The 15,593-nt window shown below is 34.1% G+C and overlaps 3 protein-coding genes across 3 annotated transcripts; 1 reads left to right on the top strand and 2 right to left on the bottom strand.

Moving 5' to 3' along the window:
• The first annotated feature begins 3,582 nt into the window (after nt 1–3,582).
• Nucleotides 3,583–8,988, top strand: LOC111488218 (serine carboxypeptidase-like 20). Its single transcript, XM_023135907.1, has 14 exons — nt 3,583–3,818; nt 3,914–4,059; nt 4,949–5,025; nt 5,314–5,436; nt 5,542–5,644; nt 5,713–5,750; nt 6,466–6,567; nt 6,701–6,781; nt 6,877–7,113; nt 7,463–7,528; nt 7,609–7,727; nt 8,162–8,275; nt 8,614–8,659; nt 8,747–8,988. Exons 1-14 carry the CDS (start codon nt 3,598–3,600, stop codon nt 8,828–8,830), a joined length of 1,557 nt encoding a protein of 518 aa, XP_022991675.1. The 5' UTR covers nt 3,583–3,597; the 3' UTR covers nt 8,831–8,988.
• Nucleotides 8,989–9,602: 614 nt separating this feature from the next.
• Nucleotides 9,603–11,748, bottom strand: LOC111488357 (DNA-directed RNA polymerases II and IV subunit 5A-like). The gene is made up of 5 exons (XM_023136058.1): nt 11,503–11,748; nt 11,051–11,262; nt 10,738–10,917; nt 10,516–10,629; nt 9,603–9,954 (listed from the first exon to the last, which is right to left on the bottom strand). The coding sequence occupies exons 2-5, from the start codon at nt 11,249–11,251 to the stop codon at nt 9,829–9,831; spliced, it is 621 nt and encodes a 206-aa protein (XP_022991826.1). The 5' UTR covers nt 11,252–11,262; nt 11,503–11,748; the 3' UTR covers nt 9,603–9,828.
• A 3,003-nt stretch (nt 11,749–14,751) lies between these two features.
• LOC111488356 (putidaredoxin-like) lies at nt 14,752–15,593 on the bottom strand. The gene has a single exon (XM_023136057.1). The coding sequence runs from the start codon at nt 15,540–15,542 to the stop codon at nt 15,048–15,050; it is 495 nt and encodes a 164-aa protein (XP_022991825.1). The 5' UTR covers nt 15,543–15,593; the 3' UTR covers nt 14,752–15,047.

Below are 15,593 nucleotides of genomic sequence, written 5' to 3'. Positions count from 1 at the left end.
ATCCACATTCTAAAGATTCAGTCCTCTTCATTATTTTAATACATTTCATTCCAACTTAACTTTCATACTCTAAATATGTGTTAACTTTTGTCCCAAACATTTAAATTAATTTTTTACCGCTAACTTGTTTGCTAGGTTAGAACTGATGTCGTACTGATGTTATCCTACTCCCACAAGAATGCGAATGTGACGAGTGGAGATTATTATTTATATATATTATTTTAAAAAAATAGTGTTTTATCTCATATACATGTTATTTTAATAATTAAAATCTACTGATCACCAAATCTAGCTCTATTTTCGGATGGGTTAGTTTGGTTAGAAGTTAATCTTACTAAAAAAAGTGTTAACCCATGAACGGACCAAAAATTTTCAACTTTACATAAATGCAACCCAGCTCATAACTCTATTTTCTGGTTGGTTAGTTTTGTTAGGTTAACCCAATCAAAAAAGTGTTAACCCATGAACCCACAAAAAATCAACCTTTATAGTCTGAGTCAGGTAGTTCAAGTTGATTAGATTTTCGAATCATACAAACACCCTTTATGTTAAATTATTAATTTCTTATTTTAATTCATCATTCAAAATTGCAATTTTAATCCTTAAATTTTTTTAATTTTTAAAGTAAATAAATATGGTAACAACAATATTAAATTTATATTATTAGTTATAATGAATTATTAAAAGAGACCGTAATTAGTCTATTACTAACAAAACATAAAAATCACGATCTCCTCTGTTTTCAAAATCAAATAAGTAATTTCAACCGCTCGTTTTAATTTAATTTCGAGAATTTTATAATTAGGTATTTTACGGACAAAAAATTAAAGAATAAAACTTTTCTTTTAATTAAAATTCAAATATTTGACCTTTTGATTGAGATTATATGTTTTAGGTTAGGTATGTTCGTGTTGCTCGGGTTGACAATTTAATAATATAAGAAATTATTTGATGTGGGACATGGCTCTATTATATGTGTTGATAAATGGCTGCGGCGTCCGATATTTTTTAAAACTTACTGATTTATTATCCCATTAAACATAAAATTTGATTTATTTTTAATATATCACTTAATTTCTTAAATTTGGAATGTGTGAGGAGCCTATTTTATTTAAAATAATTGAAAGATAACACAAATTTTAAATAATTAAAAAAATAATAATGTAGTCAAAATTACATTTGGGCTAAATCAGAAGGCCCAATTACTGGTCCCCAAAACTGACATGAAGGCCCAGCCCAAATTCTAGCACGTGCGCTTTAGCCTTTTTTTTTTTTTTTTTTTCTTTAAGGAATAGAGCAAAAAGAGGTTATTTCATTAGTACTAGGGGCATTTTTGAAAATAAAAAAAAGGATTGAGGGTATTTTTGAAAAGAAAAGATGATAAAGGGTATTTTTGAAAAGGCATTAACTTAAGGGTCCCACAATGCTTAATCGTTAGGGTTTTTAAAGGGTTTGGCATCATCATCCATTGCTTGCATCTTCACCAACCTTAAATCATTGATATTTTTGTTTAAGGTTGTTTAATATATCTGTGGATCTGATCCGGGTTTGTACGCATAAATGAATAAGGTTCGTATTTAAATACGAGCAAAGTATTAAAGATTGAAAAAGGTCATACCATAAATAAAAAAAAGGTCGGAATGAATTATAAACATATTGGATTTAGATAAATTAAAAATTTATTCGTTGTAATCGGGTTCATGTAGTTTTGACATAATTAATTTAGAGCGGAATCAAGATGACACGAACTTATAAGATTATTATATATTCCTTTTACATTTTTTTTAATGTTGTTCTTTTTAATAAAATTGAAAACAACCCAACATAAATACCAAAATAAAAAATATAATAAAATGTTGAGATTTTTTTAAAGATCAGAAAAATAGTAATTATTATTTTTTGAAAAAAAAAATAACAACAAGATATTTATTCATTTTTTTCAATAAACAATTTTGTTCCAATAACATTTAAAAAATCAAACATGAAAAAATGTTAATATTGAAAAATATAAATTTAATGAAAAAAAAAAACAATTTTAATTCCAAATTGATAAAACAATTTGTACTTTACAGTAGAATTAAAATCTAAAAAAAAAAACTTCACTAATATTAATTAAAATAAATTATTATAAAAATAAAAATTAACTAATTGAAAGAGAAAAAAAAAACAAGAAATCAACTTTTTAAAAATTATTATTGAAAATTTTTACGTAATAACTCTAATTTTTAGTGTAATTAAAAAAAAATTCAAAGTTTGTTTTTTCCTTCTAAATTTATATTTTTATATATATATATATATATATATTATATTATGTATGTCGTGAAATAACTGGCTGGCAGAACTCAGAAAAGGCTGACGTGGATAAGGAATCTCTCGAGCTGCTCACCAAACCAGACGACAAAATCCCATTTTCTCGGGTCAACTTGTGGTCGATTGGTCTAATTTTATTTTTCATTGTTCTTTTTTTTTTTTAAAAAAATATATTAATCAAACAATATAGACTAGTTCATGATATAACAATCTCATAAATTAATTTTTTTTAAAAGCCTTAAATGATATGCGTTTTCCTCTTACAAAGTGTGACGGATAACAACGGGTGGTCAAAGAACGAGCTTAGTCAAACGAACCCGATGATTTTTCTCTAACAGTACTTCTTTGATTATGATTTGGTTTCAAGACGAATCGAGGCATAAGGTAGTGAGCATGTGATATTTGAGTAAAAAGGGGATATGAACTGAGACCATATGCAAATGAGAGTGATCGTGAGAATAAGACAACTTAGGAATTTCATTGTTAATTGTACTTTAATTAAAGTAAGTAACCTAACAACGTTGTGGGATAATGTCAGTGCCATAATGTGTTGAATATATCTCACAAAAAAAAAAAAAAAAGGTCGAATGAATATGTGCACGAACCTTAATTTGGACGCTTAAATGGCTAACTCATTTCATGCTCTATCTGTGACTTAAGCCTAAGTGTCCACTTCGACCCGAATTGTCTCCCACCAACCACTCCTTTTAAATCATTTTTTAAAACCTTTTATGATGATCTCTTAGAAGGATTTACTTTTTCTTTCTAAAAGCATATTATAAAATTTACCATTGTTTAAATAATTAAATATAGGTATGTTAAACATTTTTTTTAATAAATCGTTAATATTTTATAATATTTTATTCAAATTACAATGACGGGTTAGATTAATGTTAATTTACTAAATTTCATAATTTATTTATTTATTTATTAGTTTTTTATATATTACGTTAATGTTTATTTATATATCATCGTTTAATTTTTAGAGCTTGAGAATCACTTATTTAATAGTATATATTTTGTGAGTAGGTTCACCGACCTGACAATAATGCTGTATCTAATAACTATTTTTATATAGTATTATTATTTTATTTATTTATTTATTTTTTTTTTTTTCTGTAGGTAACATATTAAATTAGGCATAAAAAACGTGTGTAACCAAAAAAAAAAAAAAAAAAACAAAAAAAAAAACATACTTTTTCAAGATATTTTACAAACAATTTTCTTAAAAATAAAAATAGCAATGAAAAAAAATGGCGCTGAGACGTTGGTTATAAAAACGAACCAATGGCGTCACAAATTCCTTGCAACTGCAGATCAATCAAAACTCGCTTCAAATTTGGAGCTCCAGATTCGACGGCCATGGCGAAGACAAGGAGCTCATCACGTCCTCCCTTTCTCTCGGCCGTTTCAATCATTTTCTTCTATTTCTTTCCATTGGCCAATTCCGCACTCATTTCGGAGCTCCCTGGTTTCTCCGGCTCTTTCCCTTCCAAGCACTACTCCGGGTGCGGATTTTTTATTTACAGTTATTTTGATGATTTGTTTTTGTTTCTGGAGATTTTTGGCTTTGAATTTGAATTTTTCGGTATGGATTTTGAAGGTATGTGGAGATCGACGAAAAGCATGGTAGGAATCTGTTTTACTACTTCGTTGAATCGGAGAGGAATCCGATTGAAGATCCGGTGGTTCTGTGGCTGAATGGCGGCCCTGGATGCTCTAGTTTCGATGGCTTCGTTTATGAGCACGGTAGGGTTCTTGCTCTCCTTCTTTGATCTCCGTCCTCTAACTGACATTTGTTAAAATTTCTCTGCCTGTTTTGTTTGTGATTCATCAATTCCTTTCTGTTTTCTTCTTTCTTTCCTTAAAATGATTGTGATGAGTTGAATGCATTTGAAACTGCGATTGAAACGAATACGAACCGCTTGCTGTGTTCTTTTGAAGTTATTACCCATTTTTATTGTTCATCCTTTGCGTTTGAGGCCATATAACTAAAATTCTTAATATTATTAAAAATCTAAATTAAATAATATTGTTTTTATTAACTTTTTTGAAACTGATAGATATAATAAATGAGGTTTGTTATAAAATTTCCACTTATTACTTTCCAAGAGAAAAAAAAAAAAGGGAAATAATCTTTTGTCCAAATATGTCAATAAAGCAATAACCACAAATTTTACTAATATTTTTTTTGGAGAACCTAAATGATAATTTCTATTAAATTAGAGGTAAAATTGAAAATTTTTAAAGTATTATATATATATATATGATAAAAAAAAAAAAAAACTATATTTTAAATTATTTTTTTATCATAAATTAAAAAATGTTAAGGAAAAAAAAAAACATTCACACTTGCTTATTTTATTTTATTTTTATTATTCTTTTCAATTTTGGGTATTTAGAGACGTAAATTTGTTCTCTCACTTTTACTATTTTAAACTATTATTAATTTATTATGCAAAAGCTTAATAGAAAGATTACTTTATATTTAATATTTTTAAGCACTAAAAAATTTATTTTCAATACTTTATTGATGTTAGAGATTAAAACACTAAAAAAAAGTGTTAGTTTTTAGCTTTCTTTGAATTGTATGGCCATTTTTAAGCAACCATTTCTCTGTTTTGTTCGTCTTGTGAAGGGCCATTTAACTTTGAAGCAGCAAACACATCTGACGGCCTTCCAAAACTTCATCTTAATCCATACAGCTGGTCGAAGGTTCGACTTGATTCAATTTTTCTTCTTTTTGTAGAAAGTGGTCGAATGTCTGATAGTTAGGAACCACTATAATGAAAAGATATTGTCCAATTCGAGCATAAACTCTTGTGACTTTAATTTTAAAAAGGCCTCGTACCTATAGAATTATTCCTTAATTAGGGGACGTGAGCCTTCCTCCGAACTATCTCAACATTGTTTTATTCAATTTTTCTTCGTTTTGTAGAACAGCTTTTGTTTGTTCACTTGGATTAAAAAATAAGCTCCCAATTGTTTGTTTTCCTGATTCAGGTGTCCAACATCATATACTTGGATTCGCCTGCTGGAGTTGGTTTATCTTATTCAAAAGATGCATCGGATTATAATACTGGTGACGTGAAGACTGCTCTTGATTCACACAGATTTCTCCTTCAGGTATTGGGTTCGTTTGGTAATGTTTATTATGTTAACATTTTGAGTCGTCTTATGATAAGATATACTGATGTGCTTTCTACATTCTTCTGTTGCTTCATTGGGCAGTGGTTTAAGTTGTTCCCGCAGTTCCTGCCTAACCCCTTTTACATTTCTGGAGAGTCATATGCAGGAGTATATGTGCCAACTCTTGCCACCGAAGTCGTTAAAGGTAATTCTTTTTTGGGTTTTTCGTGCTTTCTTCTTCAAAATTAACATACGAATCTTTTGTTTTTTCAGGACTTGAGACTGGTGTAAAGCCCATTCTGAATTTCAAGGTGCACTATTTGGTTTATGGTTGTTTTTTTTTTAAAAATTAAGGATCCAACAAACAATAAAAACTGTATTTCACATTTGTTTGCAAGTTTATTGGCTTAATGTTTAAGAACTAAGCTAGTCTGGATTATTGTTGTCAAAAACAAGTGTGACAAACTTTTTTTTAAAGATATAAATAAGAAATGGATGATTAACCAAACATAGCATTTAACTTTTTGTTCAATTATCAATTTAGTCTCCATGGTTTAAAAAGTTTAATTATTGTTTTGGTTTGAATTTCTGAAACGTTCTTGTTGTTATCTTTACAGTTTTTTTACATGGCACGTTTTCTTTAGACGCTGGGGAGAAAAAATGAGCTAACACTAGATAGATGCGGAGGTTAAATGACCTTACTCTAAGGAGATCAAGTGGGAAAGTTCATTAAAAGAGCGGGTTTAGGGATTGGAGTTTTTAAGATTGTGCACCACCTGCTTATGCACTACTGATTTTTATGGAACCTACTTGATTTTGCTCTATTTGTTTCAAGTTTAAACTCCTATATTGTTCGACCCGAATGCCTACTCATCGTATCTCTCCACCATGTCTAAATAAAACATGTCACGTAAGAAAACTACTAAGATTTGGTAAAAATGAAGATATTTTAGGATTAACCAAACTACATGCATTTAAATCAAGCTAAAACGTTAGGATTAACCAAACGAGTCACTTGCTTTGCAGGGTTACTTGGTTGGAAATGGAGTTACAGATGATGTGTTCGATGGAAATGCTCTTGTTCCATTTGCACATGGGATGGGCCTGATCTCTGATGAGCTGTTTCAGGTGGGTTGATTCCTTAGTTTAAAGTGTAGCTCATTCTTTGACTAATTGCTGATCCTCTGCCTGTTCAAGGTTGGTCTTGCACCATCCTTGCAATGATATGTTATTTGACTTTCCAAACTTGACCCATATTCAGGAAGTTGAAAATACATGTAAAGGAAACTACTATGAACCCACTGACATGGCCTGTGAGGACAAGCTTGCCAGAGTTGACGAGGTGATGAAAGCTGGTTTTGAAACTTAATCATTTATTAGAGTGAGAGAATTGGATGGTGATATTCAACTCACCTAAGAATATGTCATTTATCTCAGTTGGTTGATGGCTTAAACGTATACAACATTTTGGAACCTTGCTACCATGCCCCTGAGAAGATAAAGACTAAAAATATCGAGTTGCCGAGCAGCTTCCGATTGCTTGGCGAGACCGAGAGGCCACTTGCGGTGAGGAAGAGGATGTTTGGTCGAGCCTGGCCTCTTAGAGCTCCTGTCAGAGCTGGCATTGTTCCAAGTTGGTCCCAACTTCTTGGTGACACCGAAGTTCCATGCACTGTAAGTTCAGTTCCTTGGTTTTTTTTGGATTTTGATGGTACCTCCATCGTATTTGCTATAGTTTAAGGTTTCTGTGCTTCGATTATGAGAAAAGGGTAAAACCCCATTTCTTTATGGGGAACCTTCTTCAATGCCATCCTGAGCTGAACCATTACCTTTCATTTGTTTGTGATTGTCAAAATATGTTTAACTTTTCAACTTCGTTCTGGTGTTTCCTTGACATTTATAGTTAGAGGCAGTGTTTACTGGTCCAAAATCATTTACTTCCAAATGCACCAAATAAATTGTTTGTTTGGGTGTTAAATTTATTTACACTTATTGCCTCCTAACATTTATGTATTGTGTAAAGAATGATGAAGTTGCAACAGCATGGTTGAACAATGAAGCAGTGAGGAAAGCAATCCATGCTGACAAAGTAAGGTTGTCCGTACTCACTATATTTATATGCCCTTAATTCTTAGACCTTACTTTTTATGTTTTTATCAATGGCAATAGAGTTTGGCAGGCAACTGGGAGCTATGTACTGATAAACTTAACTTTGACCACGATGCTGGGAGCATGATCCCCTACCACAAAAACCTTACCTTGAAAGGATATCGAGCTCTTATTTTCAGGTACCATTCATTACTCTGTTTTATTGGCATTTTCATGCATATTTCTTTGTCATTAGTAAAAAGGATAGCAGGATTTTGTCTGCTTTGAGTATAAGTTATTGTGATTTTGTTTTTGTTTTTTCTAAAACGCTTCATACCAATGAAGATATATTTCTTACTTATAAACCCATGATCAACTGTGGGACTCCTCTTTCAACCGTCCGCAACATTGACATTACGCTATTATATTGTAAATATTCTTAACGTGAACATATTATGAACAATAAGAATTTAGAACATTTTGTACATGGTTTTAAATACAAATGGCACAAAATAAGTGGAGAGGCCATCATATGAAATTGGATGTTTCCAACTATCTGGTCATAACACCACCTCAAGTGACTGTTGTGTTTAGATCTTTTGAAGCTGACTTGCATATTCGTTTTTTCTGGTAGCGGCGATCATGATATGTGTGTTCCATTCACTGGGAGTGAAGCTTGGGTTCGATCACTTGGATACAAGGTCATCGATGAATGGAGGCCATGGACGTCGAACGAACAAGTTGTCGGGTACAATTGTCATTTCATTTCCTTGTGTTTCTGGTTTCTGCATCTTCATCTTGTTGTTCAATGTGTTCATGTTTATTAACTAGATATGCAAAATATGATAACTAAGCATGTATTAAGTTAATGTAATTATAGATTCCCTGCAGCTGAAAGCCTGGTATGATAAAAAGCTTGTATGCAAATACATAACGTAAAAGATGGAATAACTTGTTAAAGAACAAGGTGTTTGTTTAGTCCCAAACCACTTGTTTAAGCACCTAATCAATTTCTTTTCATCAGGAAACACCTTCCATTGTTTTAACTTTATTAATTGAACCGTTGAGTTACTTTTTGAATGGCAGGTACTTACGAAGCTACGAGAACAACCTAATCTTTCTTACCATTAAGGCAAGTGATGATGTAATTTTTTTTTATAAAAAGTAATGTTTTTTTTTAGTCTTTGATGATTAAAATTGTACGTTGGTATTGTTGCAGGGATCTGGACATACTGTACCTGAATACAAACCACGTGAAGCTTTAGATTTTTACAGTCGATTTTTGGCTGGAGAAGCAATATGATAAGAGGTAGAGATTGTTGCAGTTGAATCCTACTATGTTGAAAATGATAAATAATGGCAACACAATATTATTAGAGCTTGCTATATGCATTATCCTATGTAGCTACTACCTATGCAGTTTCAATGAAGCTATGTTAGAGCTAAGGTGATCCTATTTTTCAGTCAAAATCACAAACCACCTATTACCTTACTATAGTTATAGATATGTGTTAGTTGCACCTAAAAAAAAAGATATTTTTCGTTAAACAACACTTTTTTAATAGTCATTTGCAATTAGTTCGTCTCCGATTAAATAAGATTATTGAAAAATTATGAAGTGTGACTATCACTGTAACGATCAAAGCCTACCTATAGTAGATATTATCCTTTTTGTCCTTTTTGAGTATTCCCGTTCGGACTTTCCCTCAAGGTTTTAGAATGCGTCCGTTAGGAGAAAATTTTCACACCTTTATAAAGAATATTTTGTTCTCCTCCCCAACCAATGTGGGACATCACAATCCCACCCCCTTTGGGGCCCAGCATCTTTACTGGCACACCGTTTTGTGCCTACCCCCTTCGGAGAATAGTCTCCTCATTGGCACATAGTCCGATGTCTGGCTCTGATACCATTTGTAACAGCCCAAGCCCACCGACAGATATTGTCCTCTTTGAGTTTTCTCTTTTGGGCTTCCCCTCAAGCCTTTAAAACACGTCTATTAGGGGAAGGTTTCTACACCCTAATAAAGGGTGTTTTGTTCTCCTCCCGACCAATATGGGACTATCACATGACTAATTCAATACGCAAAAAGTGGCCTTTTATAGAAATATTGAATCTTCCAAAGGTAAGGTATCATGTTCATAAGAATCTACTTAGTGTACAACACTACCAATACTATGAAGGTCCCATCTAAATCCTGAAAACAAAAGGTTCCCAAATTCTTCTTCAACTCACCTAATAAGATATCACAACCCAAGGGGAACTCATATGTCACATCTTCAATTGCAAAATATTAAGCATACTCAGACAACATATCTGTAAGTAACATATCTTCCTGCAGTCTCACTTGGTCTGATGATCTTCACGACTTGTCCACGCTTTAGCCCGTAATATCTTGCAACTGGGTCGGTCACCTGTATGCGTGGTAGCTAACACAAAGTATGGTAAAATCATATAAGATTCTTATTCATTTTGCAACAGAAATGCAAACGCATATCAACACTAACAAATAGATAGTAGACAATATGGTACGGCCCGACAAATGTCTCTATAGTTCGGAGTGTGATTAGTACACAATGCGTGCATGGAGTAATGCCCCAATACCTAGTTCAACCTAAAAATAGTTCTCTAGAAGTGGTAAATAGGGCCAAACCGAAAAATAAAACACTGTCGAGAATTCTTCGTTGCTAAGAAAACTAGATGGAGCACATGCACACAACAAGCTACAAAAATACGAACACGAGAAAAAGCAAAATTCCACTGAATAAGATTGGGCAATTTGAAGATAGAACCACGAAGAAAACGAGACGATAGTCACTCATTGAGATAAGATTCGAGGAGTTCAATGATGAATTCACCTTTATCCCTAATTTATTGCTACAGACATGGGAACCAAAGTGGTATCAAGAATGCGTGAGCATATCACGTTTCAATATAGATCTCGAGATGCATTCTTACAAGGTTATATTTTCTGAAGAACTAAAGCTAACCTGTGTTTCTTTCACGGTATATCTCTCCAGTAGTGTTTTTTTCTCTTCATTGGTAAGTAACTGGTGCTCGGGAACAAGAACGTGATCTTTGACATTAACAAGCAATTCCGCTTCCTGCATCCACAAATAAAGAGAAGAACAAGAACAAAAATTTTATATTTTAGGTAAACTAAGAAAAATAAGAGCAATTAAACAACTGCCTTGGCCATAAAATATTTTCACCTGGAAAACTTCCAAGTGGAATTTGGAAGATATTTCACTTATACAGGTACGAGCGAAAGGGGTCAAATTCTGTTGAACGACCAATATCGCTCTAAAAACATTCTCCGTTTTCATGCGGTTCGTGTATGTTTTCATTGTCTTGACACCAACCTTCTGTTCTTCCGGGAAGAAAACGTATATCTATACAGAAAAGAGTCACGATATGAGGACGTAAACAAATAGGAGAATTTATCGACAAACTCATAGCTCCTGTAACTGAACTGTTATAACTATGAAAAACACTAAGCAAATATTCCCATTTTTGAGACGATACCTGATCAGAGCTATCATTTCTCTTAGCTTTATTAATAACAATATCTTCTCTTTTCATGCTTTCACCATATTTATGCTTAAATTGCTCTCTTGACATGTCGATCTCAAAGTCTCCGACAAAATAACCTCGGTCTTTTAGCATTTGTAACACAGTTTTTCGAATTCTGAAAAGCCTGGTGATTTCCTCCTCTGATAGCACCATCTTGTTTGTGACTAATTCATTGCCAAACAATTCGATACTCAGTAACTATTCTCCAAATAGGTATGCAAAGAATATATAAGTAAGAATTCATTTATATAAAACACCAATCTGATTTAATACAACACAAAAGTCAAAATAGGATGATAGGTTCAAGGTTGGATGCAAGCTATTGCTCCTTTCTTTCATCCGAAACGTTATAATTTAAGTTTCTCTAGTTAGGAAAAAGACACAGATAGATATTGAGAACATACCAGTAACAACGAGAAATCGGTGCAAGCCGCTAGGAGTGACACGGCAGCAGAAAGCACGGAAGATAGACGGCGGCGACGGCGTGACACTGAGCTGCTAGAAAAGAGGAGGAGCCGGCACGGAAGAAAGACAGCGGCGACGGCGGTGATACTGAGCTGCTAAAAAGGAAGAGGAGCCGGCGGGAAGAAGACGAAGATGAGCGACAAAAGGAGGAGGAACCGGCGCGAAGAAGGGTTTAGGGCTTTCTGTTTAATTTATTCTTATTTTATCCTTCCTGATTTGCATTTTTTAAATAATATGTTTCTATTACTAAACAAAATTTATAAATTATTTTTAAAAATACTATCTTTCTTTCAAAAATTTTAATATTAAAAATCTAAAGTTTTGAATGTTTATATATATATATATATATATAAAGTATTTTAGTTTTAAAAAAATACTTAACCACTCAATTCCTTTACACCCGTCAAAGTTTACCCCGTGCCCATTCTCCTATACAATTATCGTATGTCACAGCCTATTACATGTGTCATTGAAAATTAAACTACCATTTTAAACTAGTCGTCAATTTGAACACGACAAGACCCGACACATTGGGATGTTTATTTTGTTCATCTCGATAGGTCTCAGGATCCCACAGGACTAGACACAAGTGGAGTGAAATTTTTTTTTATTTCAATGGAAAATGAGATAAGTAATACAAAGAAATTTTTTTGATCGACTAAGGACGGATAATGCATTCCCTATTATTATTATTATTATTATTATTATTATTATTATTATTATTATTATTATTATTATTAGTTTGAAGTTAATTAATAAAGTTCCAAAATGGGGGCAAGAGACGGTTTTCCGTTAAAAAGGACTGATTTGTAAATTTATTGCACATACAAGAACTAAATTGGGTATTTGAAAATAGGGGAAGTTCAAATAATAACCTTAACCACTTTAAAATCTGTGCTTTTACTTTCTATTCAAACTCAATAACACTACCAGACTTGGCTTAGGGGAGCAAGCCAAAACAGAAGAACCAAAAAGAAAAAGAAAAATTAACTACACCGAGTCAAACCAATCTGGAACGGACCATACTTGGGAGATCCCACATCGTTTGGAGAGGAGAGCGAAACATTCTTTTTGAGGGTGTGAAAACCTCTCCCTAGCAGACACGTTTTTAAGACCTTGAGGGAAAGCCGAAAGGAAGAACTCAAAGAGGACAGTATCTGTCATCGCTAGACTTGGGTTGTTACAATACTTGTCTATGTAGATTTTGTCAAGTGGTTGGGCGTAAATCAGTCCCAGGTAACTGCTTTTGTTTTACCCGACCAGACATATCAGTTTATTGTCGGTTCTAACAATTCAACTCAAACCGACCGACTGACCGACCCACTTATACTCCCCCTACCAAGGCCCTTTGGCATTGAATATGCCATTGCATAAGAAAACTTTGCATCTTGAAGTGAAATAGGAGACGTACTAATTAATACACACACTAATTCATCCATCTCAGATTATTGGTTTTCCAGCAACCCATACTTGAAGAGAAACCTAAAAAAAAAACAGCTCTATAATCAGCCATTCTGAGCTGCTTACCCAATAATCTTAATTAGCACACATCCTTCTGTAAGGACTAAAAATGAATTGCTTAGGAAAGAATGTGTGGTTGAAGTAATCCCCAAAGAAAAGGCAAGGAAATGAACGGAATGGATGGTGTCTAAAATTGAGCTGTCTACAGACACATCGAACATGACGCACAAAGGGAGGTTTCGAAACTTGTTTGGCTTTCTTCTTGGGTAACCATGTTTGTGAGCATGCATCCTAGCATATAACTCAACTAACCTTACAAAATTACTGTCTTACAAATGGCAATCACCTCTTTAACTCCATAAACTTACCACTGAAAGGCATACACCTTCTTTCCAGCTAAAACCTCTAATAACATTATGACAAATAGTATTGGCTGTACTATGAGGGGAGAACCAACCAATAACCGAAGGAAGGAATCAATCAAGCTCCAAGTACAGCCCCATGATGGTGAAACCATGGATAAAAAGACCATCACAAAGTTCTGGAACAAGGGAAGTGGATGAGCATGTAATCAAGATCTTCAACATTTTCCACAGGAAAGGCCACACAACAATTAAGCAAATGGAAAAGTCAGGACTGTCTGTCAGAAGTATAGATTTTACAGTCAAAATTCCAGAATTTAAAGTCCACGGGATGTTTGTGTTCCTAATCCACCGCCGTGTTCTTTTAGGAATAAGCTTTGCTCAAGCTAAAATATAATTCGAATGTAAAGTTCCCCAAGTGTTGAAGGTCACAACAAAAAATAAGGCCCTATCTATCATTCCAATGTAAAACTATCCACCAATTTCAATAGATTAGCTCATTCTAAAGTTTTCTTACCCCCCAGGAGTTTCTAGATTGGTTATTCGAATACAAAAGCCAACTGGAGTTTCTAGATTGTACTTTATCACCATTGGAAAAACTACCAAGAACCAACAAGATGAACATTATTACACTCATATCTTCAAATCCAAACTTCAAGCACCATAGACCCACGCATCTTGAAGTGGGTGTCGGTGATTGAATTCGAGCCAGAAAGGTGAGGAAGGAAGGGTATATTGTCCACCCAAAAATCTTCCCAAAATCCAACCTTGGAGCCAGAGCAACCCTAGAGAAAAAAATATCTATGGGTACACTGACCTTTGGGCGTTAATCTCCAAGAACATTTAGTAACTCCATGATAATCTGATAAATAACCAACCAACGAATCGTTCGTGTGTCTGCTAGGAATGATCCAACACTGAAAAGTCTGATTCTAGGGGAATCTCCCATACCATTTCGAATCTACATGTATACCTCTGTTTAAATTATTCATTCAACAAGATCTCCAAAGTTTTATAAAGAAATAAAACCCAACTACAAACGTGCCCATATCAAGTCTTATAAGACTTCTCTAAGGGATGAACATGGAGAGGGATCTCCAACTTACTCTGAAAGTAGCTCATTTGGCATCAAGAAGCTTTTAGATTAATACCTAGATAGGATGTTTCCATCGCTTGAACAAACAACTTCAAAGAAACTAAGGTTAGGCTTACAAACATCAGGACTCTTGACTATCCCCTAGATCATTGACAAACAAATAGTGGTTCAATACTTCTAACATTTTTTTTTTTTTTTCCTTTTCATTGTAATGAATTTTGTGTAGTTTTGTTGGGCTCTTCGGGAAGAACAGAGTAGTGACACCAACGGAAGGAACCCAATTTTTTTTTCATATTCTAACAATTGCTTGTCAATTTCTTATACATTCTCCGAATGTTTACATCCACTGTAACAAAGAGGTACAGAAATCCGAATACAAAAATATATCATCAAACAAGACGACAGAACAACTAGAATATAGAAGCATCGAAACGAAGCAATTAGAGGATAATCTTTCGCAAAGACAACAAGTCATCCACCAAATGCACCACCTCAAGGTACAAATTATTAAACAGCCAAATAAGCCATATAACAAAGATCCAGTGTTCCAAAAAACGAGTAAAAATTAAGGAATGTCCCAAGGCTTGGTCTCGGGAACTGCAACGACCATACCTTGAAGTTCGGGGGTGAGAATAACCTGGCAGCCAAGCCTTGAGTGCTTGTTCAAAGCCCTGACCCTGGAGCTTCTCTTGAGCACATACTCCTCGTCGTAGGACCTCGGCGGGAGCTTCTCGAGCCACTCCTGAGCGATACTAACCTCGCATTCCGCCGAACAGGCATCAATGTTTTCCAATCGATGGGAATCGGGGTCGATCAGGCCCCGATTCGCCAGCGCCTTAAGAAGAGTCTGGCCCGTTAATCCAACGACCTCTTTCTTCGTGCCCTCCGGATCAATTGCGAACAATTTGACGATGCGATCTGATACCTTTTTAGATGAGGACGATGAGGAATCCGTCGAGGCAGCAGCGGACGCCGACCATCTTGAGAAAATGGATTTGGAGTAGCTGATCGCCGGCAGACGGTCGATTTGGCGGAGCCTGTGTAGGTTTGCAACCGCCATTTCTGAGTAATTTAGATGGGGGGTAACGCTGATGAATGACTGACAATATAA

The sequence above is a fragment of the Cucurbita maxima genome, unplaced genomic scaffold, assembly GCF_002738345.1.
Source record: "Cucurbita maxima cultivar Rimu unplaced genomic scaffold, Cmax_1.0 Cma_Scf00013, whole genome shotgun sequence".
Taxonomy (NCBI): domain Eukaryota; kingdom Viridiplantae; phylum Streptophyta; class Magnoliopsida; order Cucurbitales; family Cucurbitaceae; genus Cucurbita; species Cucurbita maxima.
Note: the sequence above shows the minus strand (reverse complement) of the source record. Positions and strands in the feature narration are given on the sequence as shown.

Bases quoted from the DNA above. Each gene is read 5' to 3' on its own strand.
- LOC111488218 (XM_023135907.1), top strand. From the start codon at position 3,598: ATGGCGTCACAAATTCCTTGCAACTGCAGATCAATCAAAACTCGCTTC. The intron at 6,568-6,700 runs GTGGGTTGATTC...ACCCATATTCAG, and splicing joins TCTCTGATGAGCTGTTTCAG to GAAGTTGAAAATACATGTAA. The intron at 7,114-7,462 runs GTAAGTTCAGTT...TATTGTGTAAAG, and splicing joins ACACCGAAGTTCCATGCACT to AATGATGAAGTTGCAACAGC.
- LOC111488356 (XM_023136057.1), bottom strand. From the start codon at position 15,542: ATGGCGGTTGCAAACCTACACAGGCTCCGCCAAATCGACCGTCTGCCG.
- LOC111488357 (XM_023136058.1), bottom strand. From the start codon at position 11,251: ATGGTGCTATCAGAGGAGGAAATCACCAGGCTTTTCAGAATTCGAAAA. The intron at 10,918-11,050 runs GTATCGTCTCAA...TTTTCTGTATAG, and splicing joins GAAATGATAGCTCTGATCAG to ATATACGTTTTCTTCCCGGA. The intron at 10,630-10,737 runs GTGAAAATATTT...TTGTGGATGCAG, and splicing joins TCCACTTGGAAGTTTTCCAG to GAAGCGGAATTGCTTGTTAA.